The sequence below is a fragment of the Misgurnus anguillicaudatus genome, chromosome 2 (assembly GCF_027580225.2).
Source record: "Misgurnus anguillicaudatus chromosome 2, ASM2758022v2, whole genome shotgun sequence".
NCBI classification, from domain to species: domain Eukaryota; kingdom Metazoa; phylum Chordata; class Actinopteri; order Cypriniformes; family Cobitidae; genus Misgurnus; species Misgurnus anguillicaudatus.
In genome coordinates this window covers 16567501-16589840 of record NC_073338.2, presented here as the reverse complement: position 1 = coordinate 16589840, position 22340 = coordinate 16567501, and the positions used below count along the sequence as shown (strand labels likewise).

Here is a 22340-nt window from a genome sequence, read left to right as displayed (position 1 = left end):
GTCTCCCATCCAAGTACTGACCAGGCTCAGCCCTGCTTAGCTTCAGTGGGCAAGCTGTCTTGGGCTACAGGGTGATATGGCTGCTGGCCAATACTGTTTGACTCACCCGCAGTGTTTTTCATCTTGGTCAGAGGCGGACAATCCATGTGCCATGATTAAAAGTCCTCTCCAGTATTTTGTTCCAATCACATGTATTTGCTAATTAGCACAGTTTTTCAGCAGGAGGTGAGCTCCTGGCTCGTTGTTGTTTTAAGCCCTCAACGAAGCCTTCAAGGCAGCGCTGCTTGGAAGGCACTCCACGTGCCCTGAGCGTTTCAGCCAATCACAGCACTGGTGCTAGATATCGAGCCTTCCACCAGCTTCTGGCAGTTCGAGCTCACCATTGGTCAGGTGAGTAGCGCAGATATAGTAAGATAGGAATGTGACTGTTTTTGAATCCCAAGCGACAAAAAAAAAAGGAAAATCTGGTGGGTAACCAATACATGAAACTGTCACGAAAAAGAAAGTCGTGCCACAGACACGTGGAAACACATTCACAGTCACATTCCTATCTTACCATATCTGTGCTACTCACCTGACCAACGGTGAGCTCAAACTGCCAGAAGCTGGCAGAAGGCTCGATATCTTGCACCAGTGCTGTGATTGGCTGAAATGCTCGGGGCACGTGGAGTCCTTGAAGGCTTCATTGAGGGCTTAAAGGGGTCATATGATGAAAATGTTAGCACTGCCACCCTGTAGGTGTGAGCAAAAACAGGTCATTGAAATTTGGCTTTCATTATGATGTCATAAGGATATCTTATTAGAATAATACCGCCTCCTTAATCTGAACTCTGAAAGAGAGAGAAAAGAAGGACTTGACAGCACAATTGAGTTTGAATTACAAAAAAACACCATCATTGTGATCAGTGTTTGCACTTTATCCGCTCATTTGCATTTTAAAAAACACACCCAAAACGACACATTTTTGTACTTGACAGCACAATAGAGTTTCAATTACAATAAACCACCATCATTGTGATCAGTGTTTGCACTTCATCCGCTCATTTGCATTTTAAAAAACACACCCAAAACGACACATTTTTGCTCAAACCTACAAAGTGGCAATGCTAACATTTTCATCATATGACCCCTTTAAAACACCAACGAGCCAGGAGCTCACCTCCTGCTGAAAAACTGTGCTAATTAGCAAATCCAGGTGATTGGAACAAAATACTGGAGAGGACTTTTACTCATGGCACATGGATTGTCCGCCTCTGATCTTGGTGTAGAGTTTCATTTGCACTTTTCAAGTCGTTTCAATTACATCTTGCTATTTCTCTTTCAGTCTAAGTCGCTGTAATCTCACAAAGATAAGCTGTTCAGCAATGGCCTCAGTTCTCAGCTCAAACTCCTCAAGTCTGAGAGAACTGAAGCTGAATGTCAATAACCTGCAGGATTCAGGAGTGAAGCTGCTCTCTGATGGACTGAAGAATACAAACTGTAAACTGGAGATATTACAGTAAGAAAATCCTTAAACCAGTAAAGTTAAATGTGTGTTTGTATCATGTAAATTCAATAAAGATCTTTATCAAAGTTGATCAGAATCATCTTCATATCATGTTGCTTATCATACACTCTAAAAAAAATCCTTAAAAAAACGGACAAAGTACTGTATAAATATAAAGGATTTTTCCGTATTTATGTTTTACAGGCGTTTTACCTGTTTTTTAATAACATATTGCATTATGGGTGCAATAACCCCTGCTACAATCTTTCACTTTTGCTCCTCTATCATCATCTCTGTTTAAAACATAAAATTACAACGTGCTAGCAGAGATATTTTCTAAACATGGATGATTTTTAACTTCTAAACAGAGGCTGACAATCCATGTGCCATGAGTAAAAGTCCTCTCCAGTATTTTGTTCCAATCACCTGGATTTGCTAATTAGCACAGTTTTTCAGCAGGAGGTGAGCTCCTGGCTTGTTGGTGTTTTAAGCCCTCAACGAAGCCTTCAAGGCCTCCACGTGCCCCGAGCATTTCAGCCAATCACAGCACTGGTGCAAGATATCGAGCCTTCTGCCAGCTTCTGGCAGTTTGAGCTCACCGTTGGTCAGGTCAGTAGCCCAGATATGGTAAGATAGGAATGTGACTGAATTTGAATTTAGCTTAAATGTTTCGAGCATTTAAGTGACGTGTTTCCACGTGTCTGTGGCACGACTTTCTTTTTCGTGCCAGTTTCATGTATTGGTTACCCAACTGATTTTCCTTTTTTTTTGTCGTTTGGGATTGGGGTTAGAACAAATTTCTGTTACAGAATATTACATCCTCACCCTAACCCAACTCTAACCCCAACCACAACCGAAAACGGTTTAAAATTCTGACATATAAACCGATGCATAAAATGACATCCACATTTATGCCAAACCCAACCTTATCCTCATCAAAAACAGCCCAAAAAAATGAGAGGAAAACCACAAATCTAACCCCAATCCTTAGCGACAATGGTTTGAAAAATGAAAATACGTGAAATTGGCACAAAAAGAAAATCGTGCCACGACAGATGAAGATGTGAAAACACGTCACTTAAACGCTCAAAAAACTTCAAGCTGAATTCAAAAACAGTCACATTCCTATCTTACTATATCTGCGCTACTCACCTGACCAACGGTGAGCTCGAACTGCCAGAAGCTGGCGGAAGGCTCGATATCTAGCACCAGTGCTGTGATTGGCTGAAATGCTCAGGGCACGTGGAGTGCCTTCCAAGCAGCGCTGCCTTGAAGGCTTCGTTGAGGGCTTTAAACAACAACGAGCCAAGAGCTCACCTCCTGCTGAAAAACTGTGCAAATTAGCAAATACAGGTGATTGGAACAAAATACTGGAGAGGACTTTTACTCATGGAACATGGATTGTCCACCTCTGATCTCGGTGTAGAGTTTCATTTGCACTTTTCAAGTCATTTCAATTACATCTTGCTATTTCTCTTTCAGTCTAAGTCGCTGTAATCTCACAGAGAAAAGTTGTTCAGCATTGGCTTCAGTGCTCAGCTCAAACTCCTCAAGTCTGAGAGAACTCAACCTGAATGTCAATAACCTGCAGGATTCAGGAGTGAAGCTGCTCTCTGATGGACTGAAGAATTCAAACTGTAAACTGGAGATATTACAGTAAGAAAATCCTTAAACCAGTAAAGTTAAATGTGTGTTTGTATCATGTAAATTCAATAAAGATCTTTATCAAAGTTGATCAGAATCATCTTCATATCATGTTGCTTATCATACACTCTAAAAAAAAATCCTTAAAAAAACGGACAAAGTACTGTATAAATATAAAGGAATTTTCCGTATTTATGTTTTACAGGCGTTTTACCTGTTTTTTTAATAACACATTGCATTATGGGTGCAATAACCCCTGCTACAATCTTTCACTTTTGCCTCTCTATCACCATCTCTGTTTGAAACCTAAAATTACAACTTGCTTGCAGAGTTATTTTCTAAACATGGATAATTTTTAACTTCTAAACAACTGCTGTCAGAACAAAATACAAGTGTTCAACTATTCCAGCATCCACACACATAATTTAGTAGACAAATCTTATTTCTGACGTGACATGAAGTCAAATGGATATTTACCACAACATTTATCACATTAAAGGGGTCATATGATGAAAATGTTAGCATTGCCACTTTGTAGGTTTGAGCAAAAATGTGTCGTTTTGGGTGTGTTTTTTAAAATGCAAATGAGCGGATGAAGTGCAAACACTGATCACAATGATGGTGGTTTGTTGTAATTGAAAATCAATTGTGCTGTCAAGTCCAAAAATGTGTCGTTTTGGGTGTGTTTTTTAAAATGCAAATGAGCGGATAGTTCAAACACTGATCACAATGATGGTGGTTTGTTGTAATTCAAACTCAATTGTGCTGTCAAGTCCTTCTTTTCTCTCTTTTTCTCTCTGCACTAAACGGCAGTGCAGTGGTTGGAGAGTTCAGATTAAGGAGGCGGTATTATTCTAATAAGATATCCTTATGACATCATAATGAAAGCCAAATTTCAATGACCTGTTTTTGCTCACACCTACAAAGTGGCGATGCTAACATTTTCATCATATGACCCCTTTAAATCTACAGTTTGCATTTGTTTTAGATTCTTTTGAAGTCACCACTATGGTGATTAGTGTTCCCTTTAGTTAGGCTTTTGTCCCTTGACCTTCACTGAATTAATTTTGCTCTTTTAGCAATTGCGACAGTGTTTCATTAAGGGGGTCACAGCGTGAAAATCAGACTTTTTCCATGTTTAAAGGGACCATGGCACAAGACTTTTATGGTGCTTTTCCAATGCGTAGTACCCCATGGTTTGGTTTAGTTTGGGTCAGGTCAGCTTACTTTTGGGAGCTTTTCCATTGGGTGCAGTACGTAGTACCTGATACTTTTTTTCGTACCACCTCGGTTGGGGTTCCAAGCGACCCGAGCTGATACCAAATGTGATGCGAAAACACTGTAGGTCACTGATTGGTCTGAGAGAAGCGTCATTGCTATAATGTAAATATTAGCTAACCTGATAGCTTGCGCTGTCTCGAGCAAACATATTGTTATCTGTGTTCTGCTATAAGTTTCCAAACACTCTTTTAGCGATGAAAAACATCCACAGGTTGAGAAGCCGGGACACAATAACAGTGTTTTTTCCAGACTAGCAGTTTGTGGCGGCACATTCGCGACGTGCACGTCCGTATTATATATTATATATGCTCAGCGGAGCTCCGTCGACTGACACCACGGGTCGGGTGTTTGAACAGAAACTGTCATGTGAGACAGAGGTAGTTATAAACGCAATGTGCAAACATCTATTTGGGATGGCCAATTTTAATTTTGTGGTTGACTGAGAAATAAATGAATGTATGGGAATGTACAACAACGCTCTCACTTGTATGATGCCACAGCTGTTGGCAGCGCAAATATAACGACACGCCTATAATCCCTCCCACTGCAAAGTGATACTAAACTCAATGGAAAAGCTAACCACGCCAAAGTGAGGTGAGCTGACCCGACCCAAACCAAACCAAACCGTGGGGCACCATGCAATGGAAAAGCGCCATAAGATGTCAAATAAATCTTTGGTGTCCCCAGAGCACATATGTGAAGTTTTAGCTCAAAATTCCATATAGATAATTTATTATAATATGTTAAAATTGACACTTTGTTGGTGTTTGCAAAAATGTGCCGTTTTGGGTGTGTCCTTTAAAATGCAAATGAGCTGATGAAGTGCAAACACTGATCACAATGATGGTGGTTTGTTGCAATTGATACTCAATTGTGCTGTGAATTATTTTTTCTCTCTCTTTTTCTCTGCACTAAATGGCAGTGCTGTGATTGGATAGTGCAGATTAAGGGGGCAGTATTATTCTAATAAGAGCTCCTTATGACATCATAAACAGGGACAAATTTCAACGACCTATTTTTGTATGTCCTTGTAGAGAATGGTTTACCAAAACTAAGTTACTGGGTTGATCTGCTTCACATTTTCTAGGTTGTTAGAAGCACTGGGAACCCAATTATAGCACTTAAACATGGAAAAAGTCTCATTTTCATGCCATGGCCCCTTTAAGTGTTATAATTGGGTCCCCAGTCCTTCTATCAACGTAGAAAACGTGAAAATGATCAACCCAGTAACTTTGTTTGGGTAAGCCATTTTCTGCAAACATGTGAAAAATTAGGTTGTTCAGATTTTGCCTGTTTTGTGGGGTAGGTAGCAAGGCGAATTACAATAATACCGCCCCCTTTATCTGCACTATCCAACCACAGCACTGCCATTTAGTGCAAAGAGAAAGGGAAAAAGAAAAATGCTTGACAGCACAATTGAGTTTCAATTACAACAAACAAACCACCATCATTGTGATCAGTGCTTGCACTTCATCCGCTCATGTGCATTTTAAAAGACACACCCAAAAACGGCACACTTTTGCTCAAGCCAACAAAGTGGCAATTTTAACATGCTATAATTAATTATCTGTGGGGTATTTTGAGTTAAAACTTCACTTACGCACTCTGGGGACACCAAATATTTATTTTACACCTTAAAAATATCTCATAATATGATCCCTTTAAGACGACTTGTTCATTGCTTGATGGAGGAGAAAAATCTATCATGTCATCTAAGCTCAATTGTTTTTATGTTTTGCTGCCTTTCATTTAAACATGGAATGATAAAATAAAGGACTAATATATATATATATATATAAAAGTGACACTGCGTTGTATAAGATACCAAGCAACACAACTTTTAACACATGACTCAAAACAGCTTAGTTTAGCCAAACACTATACACAACCCTCACTGAGATAACACACACTGTCACTCAGAACACACTGAGAGGAAAAACACTAACATCAAACACCAATACAGAAAATATAAACTTTTCATCTTTAACAATTTCAGTGACTTCATATAATGTAATATTTTCTTCAAAGAAAACAGTGATATTCTTTCACATGATTTATTTACATTTTTAGAACAGAAAAAATCTTTAAGGTAAATGAAAATTTGCAGATTGCTTCAATAGTCTGTGGTAGTTTATGGAATTACAGCAATGAGGAAAAAAGTTAGAAACTAAAAGTACACACTGTAATTCAAACAAATAATTGAGGGGCTAATCCTGCCTCTCTATAACACCAGGCTAATGTTCTCTCTTTCCATGAACCTGGGGATAAACCTTCTGAAGTGCCTTATCCATCCCTGACAGTCCTCTGGACTCGTGTCCTCACATCCAGCATGTATGGCTTCCAAAAGAGACATTTGCTCATGTGGGTGGTGATCAAACATTTTACACCTCCATGCAGAGAAAAACTCCTCTATTTGGCGCAAGGCTGAAATCTTTTCTGTTTTGAATGTGTGGTTCACAGTGTTGACAGCAGTGTGTTAACATTTGAACAAAGTGCTGTAAATCCACAGTGTTGTGCAGGTTATGGTTGAAGTCATGGGATAAGTGTGTAGAGTTTGGAAACTGTGTTCAAGCAATGAAAAACAAACTTTGGTCCACATGAACTGCTGCTGTGCAGACTGTAGTTAGAGTTTTGCACATGTGACTCCAGTTGTGCCCACTGCGTGATTTCAGGTGTTTTCAGGTGTCTGTGGCATGACTTTCTTTTTCGTGCGTGTTTCACTAATTGGTTACTCAATTGTTTTTCCTTTTTTCTTACCATTGTCGCTTGGGATTGGGGTTAGAACAACTTTCTGTTACATAAAATGACATCCAAACCCAACTCTAACCCCAAGCGACAACAGTTTAAAATTCTGACAAATAAACCAATGCTTAAAATGACATTCACATTTATGCCAAATCCAACTTTATCCTTGCACGAAAACAGTTTAAAAATCAGACAAAACACACAAATCTAAGCCCAATCCCAAGCGACAATGGTTTGACAAAGGGGGAAAATAAATGAGTAACCAATACATGAAACATGCACGAAAAAGAAAGTAGTGCCACGGACACGTGAAAACGTGGAAACACGTAACTTAAAGGGGACATATTATGAGATTTTTTTTAAGTATGAAAACTAAGTCTAAAATAGGTCTGAGCAAAAGTGTGCCGTTTTGGGTGTGTCATTTAAAATGCAAATGAGTGGATGAAGTGCAACCACTGATCACAATGATGGTGGTTTGTTGCAATTGAAACTCAATTGTGCTGTGAAATATTTTATCTCTCTCTTTCTCTCCCTACTAAATGGTTGTGCTGTGGTTGGATAGTGCAGATAAAGGGGGCAGTATTACCTTATTTTCTAGGTTGATAGAAGCACTGGGGACACAATTATAGCACTTAAACATGGAAAAAGTCTGATTTTCATAATATGTTCCCTTTAAACGCTCGAAACATTATGAGCTGAATTCAAAACCAGTCACATTCCTATCTAACCACCTGCGCTACTCACCTGACCAACGGTGAGCTCGAACTGCTTCACTGCAGAAGCTGCCTTGAAGGCTCCGGTTGAGGACTTTCATTAGTCATTTTTGTGAACCAATCAAATTTCTTTCTGCCCCTGAGATCATGTTTAAATAAAATTCCTATCTGAACTGGTTTGGGGAAAAAATCAAGCGTGCCGACTGGCGTTTAGCATCTTCTTCTTTTTAATGGCGGATCATATCTTTACGATATATACCGCCATCTACTGGATAACTACACAGCAGTGTGTAAAATCGACTTTGGCAAAAGACACATTAAAGGGGTCATATGATGAAAATGTTAGCATTGCCACTTTGTAGGTGTGAGCAAAAACAGGTCATTGAAATTTGGCTTTCATTATGATGTCATAAGGATATCTTATTAGAATAATATCGCCTCCTTAATCTGAACTCTCCAACCACTGCACTGCCGTTTAGTGCAGAGAGAAAGAGAGAGAAAAGAAGGACTTGACAGCACAATTGAGTTTGAATTACAACAAACCACCATCATTGTGATCAGTGTTTGCACTTTATCCGCTCATTTGCATTTTAAAAAACACAACCAAAAAGACACATTTTTGGACTTGACAGCACAATAGAGTTTCAATTACAACAAACCACCATCATTGTGATCAGTGTTTGCACTTCATCCGCTCATTTGCATTTTAAAAAACACACCCAAAACGACACATTTTTGCTCAGGCCTACAAAGTGGCAATGCTAACATTTTCATCATATGACCCCTTTAAATCATAAAACAATAATAAAACCAACCCCCCCAAAAATAAATAAATAAATAATAATAAACGAAAAACCTAAATTATTCTACTTAATCCAATATCATTAATATAAATAATGAGATATCTGCTTCTTTGTCCCTGCATTCCTTGCTCCTGTAAAATATTATGAATGTGATTTTCTGCATCTGAGTCTTTCCTGTCGTTTAGCAATCGAAAAAAACAGTATTATAATAAGAGCTCCTTATGACATCATAAGGAGAGCCAAATTTCAATGACCAAATTTTTCACATGCTTGCAGAGAATGGTTTACCAAAACTAAGTTACTGGGTTGATCTTTTTCACATTTTCTAGGTTGATAGAAGCACTGGGAACCCAATTATAGCATATAAACATGGAAAAAGTCAGATTTTCATGCCATAGCCCTTTTAAAGGGGACATATTATGAGATTGTTTAAAGACGTAAACTAAATCTTAATCTAGGTCTGAGCAAAAGTGTGCCGTTTTGGGTGTGTCATTTAAAATGCAAATTAGTGGATGAAGTGCAAACACTGATCACAATGATGGTGGTTTGTTGTAATTGAAACTCAATTGTGCTGTGAATTATTTTCTCTCTCTCTCGTTCTCTCCGTATTAAAGGGGCCATTGCGTGAAAATGTTAGCATTGCCACTTTGTAGGTGTGAGCAAAAATAGGTCATTTGAAATTTGGCTTTCCTTATGATGTCATAAGGATATCTAATTAGAATAATACAGCCCCCTTAAAGGGGACATATTATGAAAATCTGACTTTTACCATGTTTAACTGCTATAATTGTGTCCCCAGTGCTTCTACCAACCTAGAAAATGTGAAAAAGATCAACCCAGTAACTTAGTTTTGGTAAACTATTCTCTGCAACTATGTGAAAAAATAGGTAATTGTAATTTGGCCCTTATTGTGATGTACTATCCAACCACACTATCCAACCACAGCACAGCTATTTAGTACAGAGAGAAAGAGAGAGAGAGAGAATAATTAACAGCACAATTGAGTTTCAATTGCAACAAACCACCATCATTGTGATCAGTGTTTGCACTCCATCAGCTCATTTGCATTTTAAAAGACACACCCAAAACGACACATTTTTGCTCAAACCTACAAAGTGGCAATGCTAACATTTTCACGCAATAACCCCTTTAAATGGTTGTGCTGTGGTTGGATAGTGCAGATAAAGGGGGCGGTATTACCTTATTCTGACATCACAATAGGAGCCAAATTAGGAGACCTATTTTTTCACATGCTTGCAGAGAATGGTTTACCAAAACTAAGTTACTGGGTTGATCTTTTTCACATTTTCTAGGTTGATAGAAGCACTGGGGACACAATTATAGCACTTAAACATGGAAAAAGTCAGATTTTCATAATATGTCCCCTTTAAGTGTGAGTTTTTCTCCTTCTGTCTATAGGCTTTGTTGCTGTGATATTGGAGATGAAGGTTTTGCTGCTTTGGCTTCAGCTCTGAGATCAAACCCATCACATCTGACTGAACTCAATCTGAGCTATAATCATCCAGGAGATTCAGGGGTGAAGCTACTATCTGATCTCCTGAAGGATCCACACTGTAAACTACAGTAAGTGACTGTCAAAACAATCAAAATATTTTATGTCGTCAATCCTATCCCAGCTAGCAGAAAAAAGTTCTAAGAACGTTCCCTGAAAGTTCCCAACGTTCCCAAAATCATTCTGCCAACGTAAAAAGTGTCCAGTTTTCTTGATGTTCTAAGAACGTTTTTGTGTTGTCTGAACGTTAGAGGAATGTTACATTTTACCATTTTTAAACGTTATGCCAATGTCATGTTTTAATGTTCACACACTGTTTATTATATTGACTTGTTTGATTGTTATGTGAATGATAGAGAAACATTGCATTTTATTATTTTATAAAACATTATTTCTGAATGTTCAGTAAAAATATTGCTGTAGAAAACACAATTCACTTATTAGGTTTAGATGTTGATGTTTTGTTTAATTTTAAAGGGGTCATAGCCAGTGGCGGCGCCAGGGAGGAGCTAGGTGGTGCTGTAGCTCCAGCTATAATATCAATAGCACCCGCCCAGCACCCCCAAGAAATGTCTGTAATTTTTTATATTTATATTTTAATATCATGTTTGAATAGTGTTTTCATATTGTTAAAAAAGGGAGTTAAATAATAATTTAAAAACATATATTTCGCTAAAATATCATGACGCCCAAACATGTGATGATCTTTGGCCAATGGGTGCAGCGCTCTGTGAACTTTTGACCTTAACGCACGGCAGTTTGTTTTTGAAAGCGCGTTTAGAAATTTAGCCGAGTAAAATACACCAAAATGGATACACCAAAAACTACCCGAGGAACAGCAGTGGACACACTAGGACCAGTAATCTGGCACTTTTGGCTATAAATACGGAGAGATCATTCAAATGAGGACCCTTGACTGCGTCAACATCAGTGATGATGCTGTTTTGTTGTGAAGACGTCTATGATAAGTGCTTGATTTTCCCCTCTGTTGGCTATTACAAATTGAATTAATTTGGTGTTTAAAGAATAAATCTTGGCTATGCATTGTTACATCTATAGGGTGCCCTTACGTGTCATACTTCACGGATGCGTCCTGTCCAGGATTTTGGTGCGTCTTTCGGAAGTCGTATTTGTTGACCGCATACGCCATTCAGTTAAAAACATAAGATATACAATCGTAGTTTAATTCTTACCTTAAAATGTAACGGTTGCTTTTCTGTAATAATAATAATAATCCTCTATGTATGACGTGTGCGGCGGACAGGTGCGACTTCCGGAGGATGCGCCCGGGGTCCTGGATAGGACGCGTCCGGGTCCGGTAAAAATGACACGTATGGTCACCCTATGATGCTCCAACAATAGAAACAATGCTGATTCATCAGTGTTGGTAACTGGCTGTGTGATTTCGTGATCTGAGCCGAAGTGTGCACAGTGTCTGTTGCTGCGTTTGCTGCTCCGTTGTATTCAGGGCTAGACTGTGACAGATCTGTGAAATATTTTCAGAGGTTTACATTGGCAAGCTTATGTATGTTGTTTCTATAGCCCTTGTGTTAAATACTTTTACATAGTCGTGGGACAAGTATAGGCTAGTTAATGCGGGCGTGTACGCGTGTATAAAGGGTGGTCCGTTGCGACCTCCTTAATGAAACGCCCCAAAATGTAAAGCACCTTCTTTTAAGTGTTGAGCATCCCCATAGCACCTGCATCAGAAAATCTCTGGAGCCGCCACTGGTCATAGCGTGAAAATCAGACTTTTTCCATTTTTAAGTGCTATAATTGGGTCCCCAGTGCTTCTATCAACCTAGAAAATGTAATCAAGATTAACCCAGTAACTTTGTTTGGGTAAGCCATTTTCTGCAAGCGTGTGAAAAATTAGGTTGTTCAGATTTTGCCTGTTTTGTGAGGTAGGTAGTAAGGCGAATTACAATAATACTGCCCCCTTTATCTGCAATATCCAACCACAGCACTGCCATAGTGCAGAGAAAAAAGGAAAAAGTACTTGACAGCACAATTGAGTTTCACTTACAACAAATCACCATCATTGTGATCAGTGTTTGCACTTCATCCGCTCATTTGCATTTTAAACGACACACCCAAAAACGGCTCACTTTTGCTCAGGCCTACAAATTATCAATTTTTACATGCTATAATAAATTAGCTGTGGAGTATTTTGAGCTAAAACTTCCCATACACACTCTGGGGACAGCAAAGATGTATTTTACATCTTAAAAATATGTCATAATATGACCCCTTTAAGTCACCATTATCGTAATTAGTGTTTGTTTTAGTTGGACTCTTGACCCTTGACTTATTGTTTGCAAGTTTTTTTCCCTGGGTGTGTTAACTTTGTGTTGATGCATCACATTTGTTATGAAGGTGTAAAGTTAATAGTGTAGTTCTTTGGTGGTTGGTTTAATTGTAAAGATCATCACCTAATTAATTTACTAATCAAAAGTTTATTTTCCGTCAATAATGTAAATGAGATCCAGCACTTTCTCAACAGTTTGTCATTAAGGAGTTTAAGGGTGTTTTCACATATACACTGTTTAGGTCTGCCCAAATGACGTGTCGCTCCGAGTACGGTGCGTTTGGGTCAGTGTGAACACAACAGCCGCACTCGGGTGCGCACTAAACGGCCGCTCCGAGACCGCTCTAAGCAGGTGGTCTCGGAGCGGCTGTTGCCGAACTCTGGGGCGACCCACCTGTGGTGTGAACACTGCCGGACCTCGGGCCGAACCAAATACAGGAAGTTCTCCACATGTTTGAGCCACTGGGCTTCCGTTGTGCCGTGAGCCGGGTGTTATATTGTGGGTTAACAACAAAAAAGCCAACCCTGGTCCGTTGCATAGAGATTCGCTGTGTTCTTTACGTTTGAGCTGATGATTTTATAAATGCATAGCTGTCCTCCACACACAAATAGTGACATTAAGGGCTTTTCTATCAAACTGAAACGTGAGAAAGGCTTTAATATAAAAGCAACTAAATTTCTCGTAAAATCAAAGAAACTTCGCAAAGACTTGCATCATTTATCTCCACGTCTTGATAGCTGCGCTCTCCCTGTCAGACTGGTTGTCGTGGAAACGTGGGGGTGGTCATGAGACGGTAAGAGCTGTCAGAGACCAATGACAGCGCTGACCGTTGTCACATGGCGTACGGTGCAGCATTTCGAGTAAAGTAAAAAATATATATATGTGAACACGGATCGCACTAACTGAAAAATGATACAATGTATTTTGGTGCGCTCCGAGGCCGCACCACGGTGCGCACCAACATATGTGAAAACAACCTAAGAAACTTGGCACAAAAAATGTATGCTGTATAATTGGGACGCACAAACATCAAGAATCAGAGTATAAATCTCAACCATGGTGACAATTAATTCAAAAACGTAATGCTGCAATGCATGCTGTGTATCAACAAATTACAAATCTCATTCAGGACTCCCAGCATGCACTGCAGCATAGATAAATAATGATTTTTTGACAATTTTCTTTGTCACCATGGTTGAGATTCATACCCTGATTCTTGATGTTTGTGCGTCCTAACTATACAGGAAATATTTTTTGTCCAAAGTTTCTAAAACTCCTTAATGAAAAACTGCTCTGAAAGTGCTGGATCTCATTGACAGAAAATAAACTTTTGATTAGTAAATTAATTAGGTGATGATTTATACCATTCTGTACCAACCACCACAGAATTACACTATTAACTTCACATGTTCATAACAAATGCGGTGTATTAACAGAAAGTTAACACAACCAGAGAAAAACTAGCAAACAAAAAGTCAAGAGTCCAACTAAAACAAACACTACTCACAATAATTGTGACTTAAAATTAAAACAAAACAAAAGATCAACATCTAAACCTAAGTGCATTGTGTTTTCTACCGCAATATTTTTACTGAACATTCAGAAATAATGTTTTATAACAGTTTTAAAATAATGAAATGCAATGTATCTCTATCATTTACATAACAATCAAAGAGGTCAATATTATAAACAGTTGTTGTTTTAAACATTGTGTGAACATTAAAACATGACATTGTCATAACGTTTAAAAATGGTAAAATGTAACATTCCTCTAAAGTTCAGACAACACAAAAACATTCTTAGAACGTCAAGAAAACTGGACACTTTTAACGTTGGCAGAATGTTTTTGGGAACCTTGGGAACTTTCAGGGAACGTTCTTAGAACTTTTTTCTGCTAGCTGGGTACTAGAATCCCCCACCTCTCCCCGCTGTAAAAAAATAGCTTTTACTCTGAGTAAAGTTAAAATGACTTACTTTTTACTTTTACTTGAGTAGATTTTTAGACCAGTAACTTTACTTTTACTTAAGTAAAACGTTATTATTAAAGTAACTTTACTTTTACTTAAGTAGAATATTTTATTACTATTTCCACCTCTGTGCATATCTAAATGCCGAGGCAAGTGTCAAGTGGTCAGTCATTTAATAATAAAGCCATCGGCATTACATTGGCTGCAGCTCCCTCGTCCACGGAGCAGACGTTGTTGATACACAAAGAAAAAAACTTGTTTTTATTAATAGCGGTTTTAATGCTGATAAGCAATCAGTTATATTTTGGCACCTTGTATTTGTGTTGATCAGTTAAAGTAATTTAAATCTTTAAAACTGCATCTAGAGGCAGAGGACGCTAAATCTGTCATCTCATAAGCTTTGCTTATTCCGTGCGAACCGGCCACACAAAACTCAGACGTATAGGTAATTTTTTATTTACACTAGGTCCCCAGATAATACTAATCCCGTGCGAATAGTAACAGAGATGGTGAGAAAGAGGATTTTAATTCTGCTTCAGTGTTACTTTTTAACACTCTGTAAGATTGGGACAATATATACATCCAGCAGTGTTTATTTAACTCTGGGGATTTCTCTATGTATGGGCTCCTGGGGGTTAAGTGAGGGCTGCCCATGCAGGGCCAGCTCTAAGGGGCCAAAGTTTTGCCAATGAGCAAACCTGTGCGGGGCCCTTAGGCTATGCCCAGACAGGGCCATCGTAGGCTTACTTGCAGGGTAGGCTGGAAGGAGCCTGATGAGTGGAATCAGGTGTTTTTTATATAAGGAGACATCTAAAACATTCTGTGGGGGTCTCGAGGACCTGAATTTGGGAACCACTAAAAGAGTGGTTTTCAACTCTGTTCCTGGAGGCCCAATGTTCTGCACATTTTGTATGTCTCTCTTATCTGACAGACTCAGTTCAGTTCATGGAGATCTCTAAAAATAAGCTGATGATTTAAATCAGGTGTGTTAAATAAGGGAGACATACAAAAAATGCAGAGCAGTGGGCCTCCAGGAATAATGTTAAGAACCACTGGTCTAAAATATAAGGTCACCATTATGCTAATGAGTGATTTCTGTAGTATGGCACTTGAAGCTTGTTTAAAGTATTTTACATACAACTATTGCAGAAATGTTGTAATAAACACATTTGCTTGAACTATTGTGGTAGAAGAGTGATGTATACAGACTTTTTCTGAAGTCACATGATTTGACACTAAGATGGTGTATTGTAAAATTTTCTGGCTTTATCTGGGTTTCAGAAGGGTCTACCAGTAAAGTAATAATGTGGACAAAAGAGAAGCTGTTGTTAGTCAATAGTGGTAAGATAAGCAGATTGACTTGATTGATGATTGTACATGGGAACTGTTAAAGGCAGGATAGGCAGGAATTGTCTAAAAAACTTTTTTCCCAAACTTGTTTAAACTGTCTTAACATACCAATACATAAGTAAAATATAAGTACTCTGAAAAAGAGGTGACAAAACCCGAGCGTCTGTAGACCTCCCACGACTGTTTTAAACACAGCTATCCATTTCCATTCGGGACGAAACAAATGATTGGCTTGCGTGACTGTCACTCTCTCTCTCTCACGACCATGGCTACCAATCCTGTTGCTACAGGATCTGCCCACACATGCGCACACCTGATTGATTTGAGAGTGCACGAGGCACTCTAGGAAGAGCAAAAGTACGGCAGAGAAAGAGCGTTCAGAACTCACAGTACCTGCATTTTGCAGTCAGCGAAGACAAACGAGGCAAAAAAGGAATAAACGAAGAAAGAAATCAAACGAGAGTAAATATCGCGTGGCTTTTCCTCGAGTCGACGATGCGGTAGCAGTATTTTCCTTGGAGTGTAGTCCTCATCAGAGTCAACAATGCTTTCATCACAGAAACTCTTACATGTAAAACACTGTATATGTTATGAATCTTACACGAAACTCACCTTCATCACAGTGTAACTGATGGTAATGAGCGTGATTTTTTTCCCAAACCAGTTCAGATAGGAGTTTTACTTAAACATTAGCTCAGGGGCAGAAAGAAATTTGATTGGTTCACAAAAATGACCAATGAAAGTCCTCAACCGGAGCCTTCAAGGCAGCTTCTGCAGTGAAGCAGTTCGGGCTCACCGTTGGTCGGGTGAGTGGCGCAGATGGTTGGATGGTATTGTGGCTGGTTTTGGGTTCGGCTCGAGGTGTTTTGAGCGTTTGGGTTGTGTGTTTCCACGTTTTCACGTGTCCTTGGCATGACTTTCATTTTAGTGTCAGTTTCATGTGTTGGTTACTCAATTGTTTTTCCTATTTTCTTACCATTGTCCCTTAGGGTTGTGGTTAGAACAACTTTCTGTTACATAAAATGACATCCAAACCCAACTCTAACCCCGACATCAAGTGAAAACAGTTTAAATTTCTGACAAATAAACATATTAACCACTGCCATTCCAACCCAAACCCAACTTGCTCCTCAAGCGAAAACAGTTTAAAAATAAAAAACCCACAAATCTAACCCCAATCAACAATGGTTTGAAAAAAGGGAAAAAATGAGTAACCAACACGTGAATCTGGCCAAAAACGAAAGTCGTGCCACGGACGGGTGAAAACATGGAAACACGTAACTTAAACGCTTGAAACATTTCGAGCTGAATTCAAAACCAGTCACATTCCTATCTAACCATCTGCGCTACTCACCTGACCAACGGTGAGCTCGAACTGCTTCACTGCAGAAGCTGCCTTGAAGGCTCCGGTTGAGGACTTTCATTGGTCATTTTTGTAAACCAATCAAATTTCTTTCTGCCCCTGAGCTCATGTTTAAAGGGGGGGTTTAATAGTATTTCAAGCATTCTGACTTATTAACACAGTTATAGAGTTGTTTCCTCATGCTAAACGTAGGCAAAGTGTCAAAACAGCAGATGGACGTGTTACAGAGTATTTCTGTGCCGAATGCACTTCGCCAGGGTTCGTACAAGTTTCGGCAAGTTTTTTTCGATTACAGTTCTAACAGACGTTTCAGGGGTTTTCGATATGTATCACTTCTTTATATGGGCTTCCACCGGAAAACTTCCCCCGGAAAACCCTGCCCACCCGTCAATCAGCGGGAAACGCTAGAGCTGCTCACAGCTTGTCACGCCACTCAGCTTTGTTTAATTACAAAAGTCAACAATTGCACGAAAGAAGAAGTGTGTTTTTGGATATAAGGAGAAGAAAGACAGCCTTATGGAAACAATGGATATAGTTTATTATCCGAGGTAGCAGCGTGTGTGTTTGAAGCACTGGATTTTCCAAACCGGGTCATGACGAGTTGCACGCGTTAAGTAAGACTTCTGTCTTATGTTGGAAATAGTCGCGTGCATATTATATAAACAGAGGCGGACAATCCATGTGCCATGAGTAAAAGTCCTCTCCAGTATTTTGTTCCAATCACCTGGATTTGCTAATTAGCACAGTTTTTCAGCAGGAGGTGAGCTCCTGGCTCGTTCAACGAAGCCTTCAAGGACTCCACGTGCCCCGAGCATTTCAGCCAATCACAGCACTGGTGCAAGATATCGAGCCTTCTGCCAGCTTCTGGCAGTTTGAGCTCACCGTTGGTCAGGTGAGTAGCACAGATATGGTAAGATAGGAATGTGACTGAATTTGAATTTAGCTTGAAATGTTTTGAGCGTTTAAGTGACGTGTTTCCACGTGTCTGTGGCACGACTTTCTTTTTCGTGCCAGTTTCATGTATTGGTTACCCAACTGATTTTCCTTTTTTTTGTCGCTTGGGATTGGGGTTAGAACAACTTTCTGTTACAGAATATTACATCCTCACCCTAACCCAACTCTAAACCCCAACCACAACCGAAAATGGTTTAAAATTCTGACATATAAACCAATGCGTAAAATGACATCCACATTTATGCCAAACCCAACTTTATCCTCACGCGAAAACAGCTGAAAAAAATGAGAGGAAAACCACAAATCTAACCTAAATCCTTAGAGACAATGGTTTGAAAAAATGAAAATATGTGAAACTGGCACAAAAAGAAAATCGCATGAAGACACATGAAGACGTGAAAACACGTCACTTAAACGCTCGAAAAACTTCGAGCTGAATTCAAAAACAGTCACATTCCTATCTTACTAAATCTGAGCTACTCACCTGACCAATGGTGAGCTCGAACTGCCAGAAGCTGGCGGAAGGCTCGATATCTAGCACCAGTGCTGTGATTGGCTGAAACGCTCAGGGCACGTGGAGTGCCTTCCAAGCAGCGCTGCCTTGAAGGCTTCGTTGAGGGCTTAAAACAACAACGAGTCAGGAGGTCACCTCCTGCTGAAAAACTGTGCTAATTAGAAAATACAGGTGATTGGAACAAAATACTGGAGAGGACTTTTACTCATGGAACATGGATTGTCCGCCTCTGCTCACAAGTCAAATAGACATTTATCACAAAATGTAGCACATTAAATCTTAAGTTTGTGTTTGTTATGCGTTCATTTAAGTCACCATTACTGTGATTAGTGTTTCCTTTAGTTAGGCATTTGTCCCTTGACCTTCACTGATCTAACTCTCCTCTTTTAGCAATAGCAACAATGTTTTAGTAAGACCACATGTTCATTGCTTCATGTAGAGGGAAAACCTTCCAGACCTTCTCAATTTATTTTTATTATATTCTACTCTACAAATCATTGAAACATTTGATCACAAATTAGTTATGAAGAAAGAGGCATATAAATAAGCTCTATGCAAATGACTTTGTATTGAATGAGACTGTCGTAATGCTTTAGCATGTTTTTTGTTGTTGTTGTATTTTGCTTAAGAGAGACTTCATGATTTCTCAACAAATCTCAACAATGGTGACAGTTAATGGTAAGAAAGTTGCTAAATTTTTGTCATGTTGCAATGCATGATGGGATTTATGAATGAGTTTTCTACAATCCTGGTACCCAGCATGCATTGTGGCATGAAGCTTTGTTGTTGATTGTCTGACTTACACCAGATTAGATTTGGGTAAACAAAATTTAACTCTTCAGGGTACTTTTACAGCACTGTTGGATTTCATGGGAGCTTCACAGGGTTGGCAGAACATAAATAAAACACTTATATTCAGTGACTAAATTTTTATGAGATCATTGAATCCCAAGACTTATACTTTCATACTAATTAACATAGCAACAGTTATAGAGTTCATTTCTCTCATCTTCCTCTGCTTCAACCAATACATTTTATACACACACTGCCCCAACGAGCAGAAGAAAACTAACACTAAACTTCAAGACCCAAGTACCCAACTAAAGGAAACACTAATCGGAGCAATGGTGACTAACTTTATTAACCAGATTTACAGCAGTTCTTTAGAAGTTAAACCTATTATCCATGTAACTCTGCAAGCAAGTTGTAATTTTAGTTTTCAAAGAGAGATGATGATAGCGTTCATTTTACTATGGTGATTTCATCTATCGCATTTAATAATTTGGCTTTCTTCCTCATTTTAGTATTACTTTCTCCAGAAAAACAGTCAACAAAATAAAAATTTTAAGACAGGAACAATTCCAAAATTGAGTTGATTTGACACGGAATGACCAGCAGGTGTTAACTATTAATGACTCAATCACTTCATTATCTCATTAACTTTAACACTGATTTAGTGTTTTTTAACACCAATCTTGGTGTGGATTATAAAAACACTGAGCAGTGTTAATTTAACACTGGGGATTTTGCTGTGTACACACACACACACACACACACACACACACACACACACACACACAGTCAGGCATACATGGTTTATGGGGACTTTCCATAGACGCAATGCATTTTATATTGTACAAACAGTTATATTCTATTCCCCTAACCTACCCAAATCCCTAATCCCAATGTCACAAAAACCTGTTGCCAGTCTTTAATCTATGAAAAAGTACCATTTAGTATGTTTTTTAGCGTGTCAGTTTCACCTCTTGTGTAACTGTGTAATATCAAACTCCTTTTCAAAATACTCTGCTGACAGTAAAACTAGGACATTTCAAATGTATTTAATAATTTATCTAAATGCACAAAGCTACTACAAACATGATTGGCATGGGATTAAAATAGGGAGGTAATCTTGTTATCAGTTCACTTCCTGTGTCCCCATAAACCATGGTAATAGCATAATAAACATGTCATTATAAACTATTCATGTCAGACACACACACACACACACACACACACACACACACAGTTTTATTTTAAAATTATTTATTTTATCTGTAAATGAATATTTACTTTTATATGCTGCTCAAAATAGTCACACACATATAATTATAATTCATGACTTTATTTGCTGAAAGTATGAGGAGTTTTTCTTCTCTCTTCAGTCTGTGGGGTTGCCGTATTGGAGAGGAAGGTTGTACTGCTTTGGCTTCAGCTCTGAGATCAAACCCATCACATCTGAGAGAACTGAATCTGAACTATAATAATCCCGGAGATTCAGGAGTAAAGCTGCTCTCTGATCTACTGAAGGATCCACACTGTAAACTACAGAAACTACTGTGAGTAATATCTTCATGTTCTTCATACACACACACACAGACAGACAGACACACACACACACACACACACACAGACAGACACACACAGACAGACCAGACCAGACACACACACACACACACACACACACACACACACACACACAGAATGACAGACAGACACAGATACACACACACACACACACACACACATTCTGGTTTCCATGTTTTGTGGGGACATTCCATAGAGGTAATGCATTTTATACCACACAAACTGTATATTCTATTCCCCTTACCCGCCCCATTCCCTAACCCCAACCATCACAGAAACCTTTCTCCTACTTCACATTTTCAAAAAACATCATTCTGTTTGATTTATAAGCTTGTTTCCTCATGGGGACATCAAAATGTCCCCACAAGGTCACAAAAACACTGGTATTCCTATCTTTGGTAATTATCACAACGTGATAATTACCAGGTACACACACAGACACACAGACAGACAGACAGACAGACAGACAGGCACGCACGCACGCACACACACACACACACACACACACGCACATAGAGACACACACACACACACACGCACACACAGACACACACACACACACACGCCCATAGAGACAGACACACACAGACACACACACACACACACACAGTTTTATTTTTAAATCATTTATTTTTATCTGTAAATAAATATTTACTTTTATATGCTGCTCAAAATAGTCACACACATATAATTATAATTCATGACTTTATTTGCTGTAAGTGTGAGGAGTTTTTCTTCTCTCTTCAGTCTGTCTAACTGCAGTATTGGAGAGGAAGGTTTTGCTGCTTTGGCTTCAGCTCTGAGATCAAACCCATCACACCTGATAGAACTGAATCTGAACTTTAATAAACCAGGAGATTTAGGATTGAAGCTGCTCTCTGATCTACTGAAAGATCCACAATATAAACTACAAAAACTACAGTGAGTAATATCTTCATGTTCTTCATATATTCAATTTTTAAACACACACGCATGCATGCACAAACACACACAGCAAAATCCCCGGTGTTAAATGAACACTGTGGGTGTATATATGGTCCACTCCCGGATGGGTGTGTGTAGAGACTGGTGTTAAAATTTAACACTGAAGCAGTGTTGAAGTTAATGAGATAATGAAGTGATGATTAAGACATTAATGGTGAACACCTGCTGGTCATTCTGTGTCAAATTAACTTAATTTTCCTGGATTTTTTTTTGGAGAAAGTAATACTAAAATTATGAAGAAAGACAAAATGCAATAGATGAATACAGCGAAATCCCCAGTATTAAATGAACATTGTTGGGTGTATGACTCCAAAAGCTGCAATCTTTCACGTTTGCCTCTCTATCAT

The 22340-nt window shown here is 38.9% G+C and overlaps 2 protein-coding genes across 3 annotated transcripts in view; both read left to right on the top strand.

Moving 5' to 3' along the window:
- LOC141368958 (NLR family CARD domain-containing protein 3-like) overlaps positions 1 to 10260 on the top strand; it is an 85942-nt gene extending 75682 nt beyond the window's left edge. Inside the window, exons 7-9 of one of the 2 annotated variants that reach the window (XM_073873802.1) lie at positions 1325 to 1498; positions 2969 to 3142; positions 10092 to 10260. In XM_073873802.1, the coding sequence (XP_073729903.1) occupies positions 1325 to 1498; positions 2969 to 3142; positions 10092 to 10260 (517 nt within the window). The remainder of the gene's footprint in view (positions 1 to 1324; positions 1499 to 2968; positions 3143 to 10091) is intronic. The other variant, XM_073873812.1, reaches the window with a different exon arrangement.
- The window catches only part of LOC129441882 (uncharacterized), a 429034-nt gene that overhangs the window by 402055 nt on the left and 4639 nt on the right, over positions 1 to 22340 (top strand). Inside the window, exon 18 of the mRNA XM_073858135.1 lies at positions 21757 to 21930. Coding sequence (XP_073714236.1) covers positions 21757 to 21930 — 174 coding nt within the window. The remainder of the gene's footprint in view (positions 1 to 21756; positions 21931 to 22340) is intronic.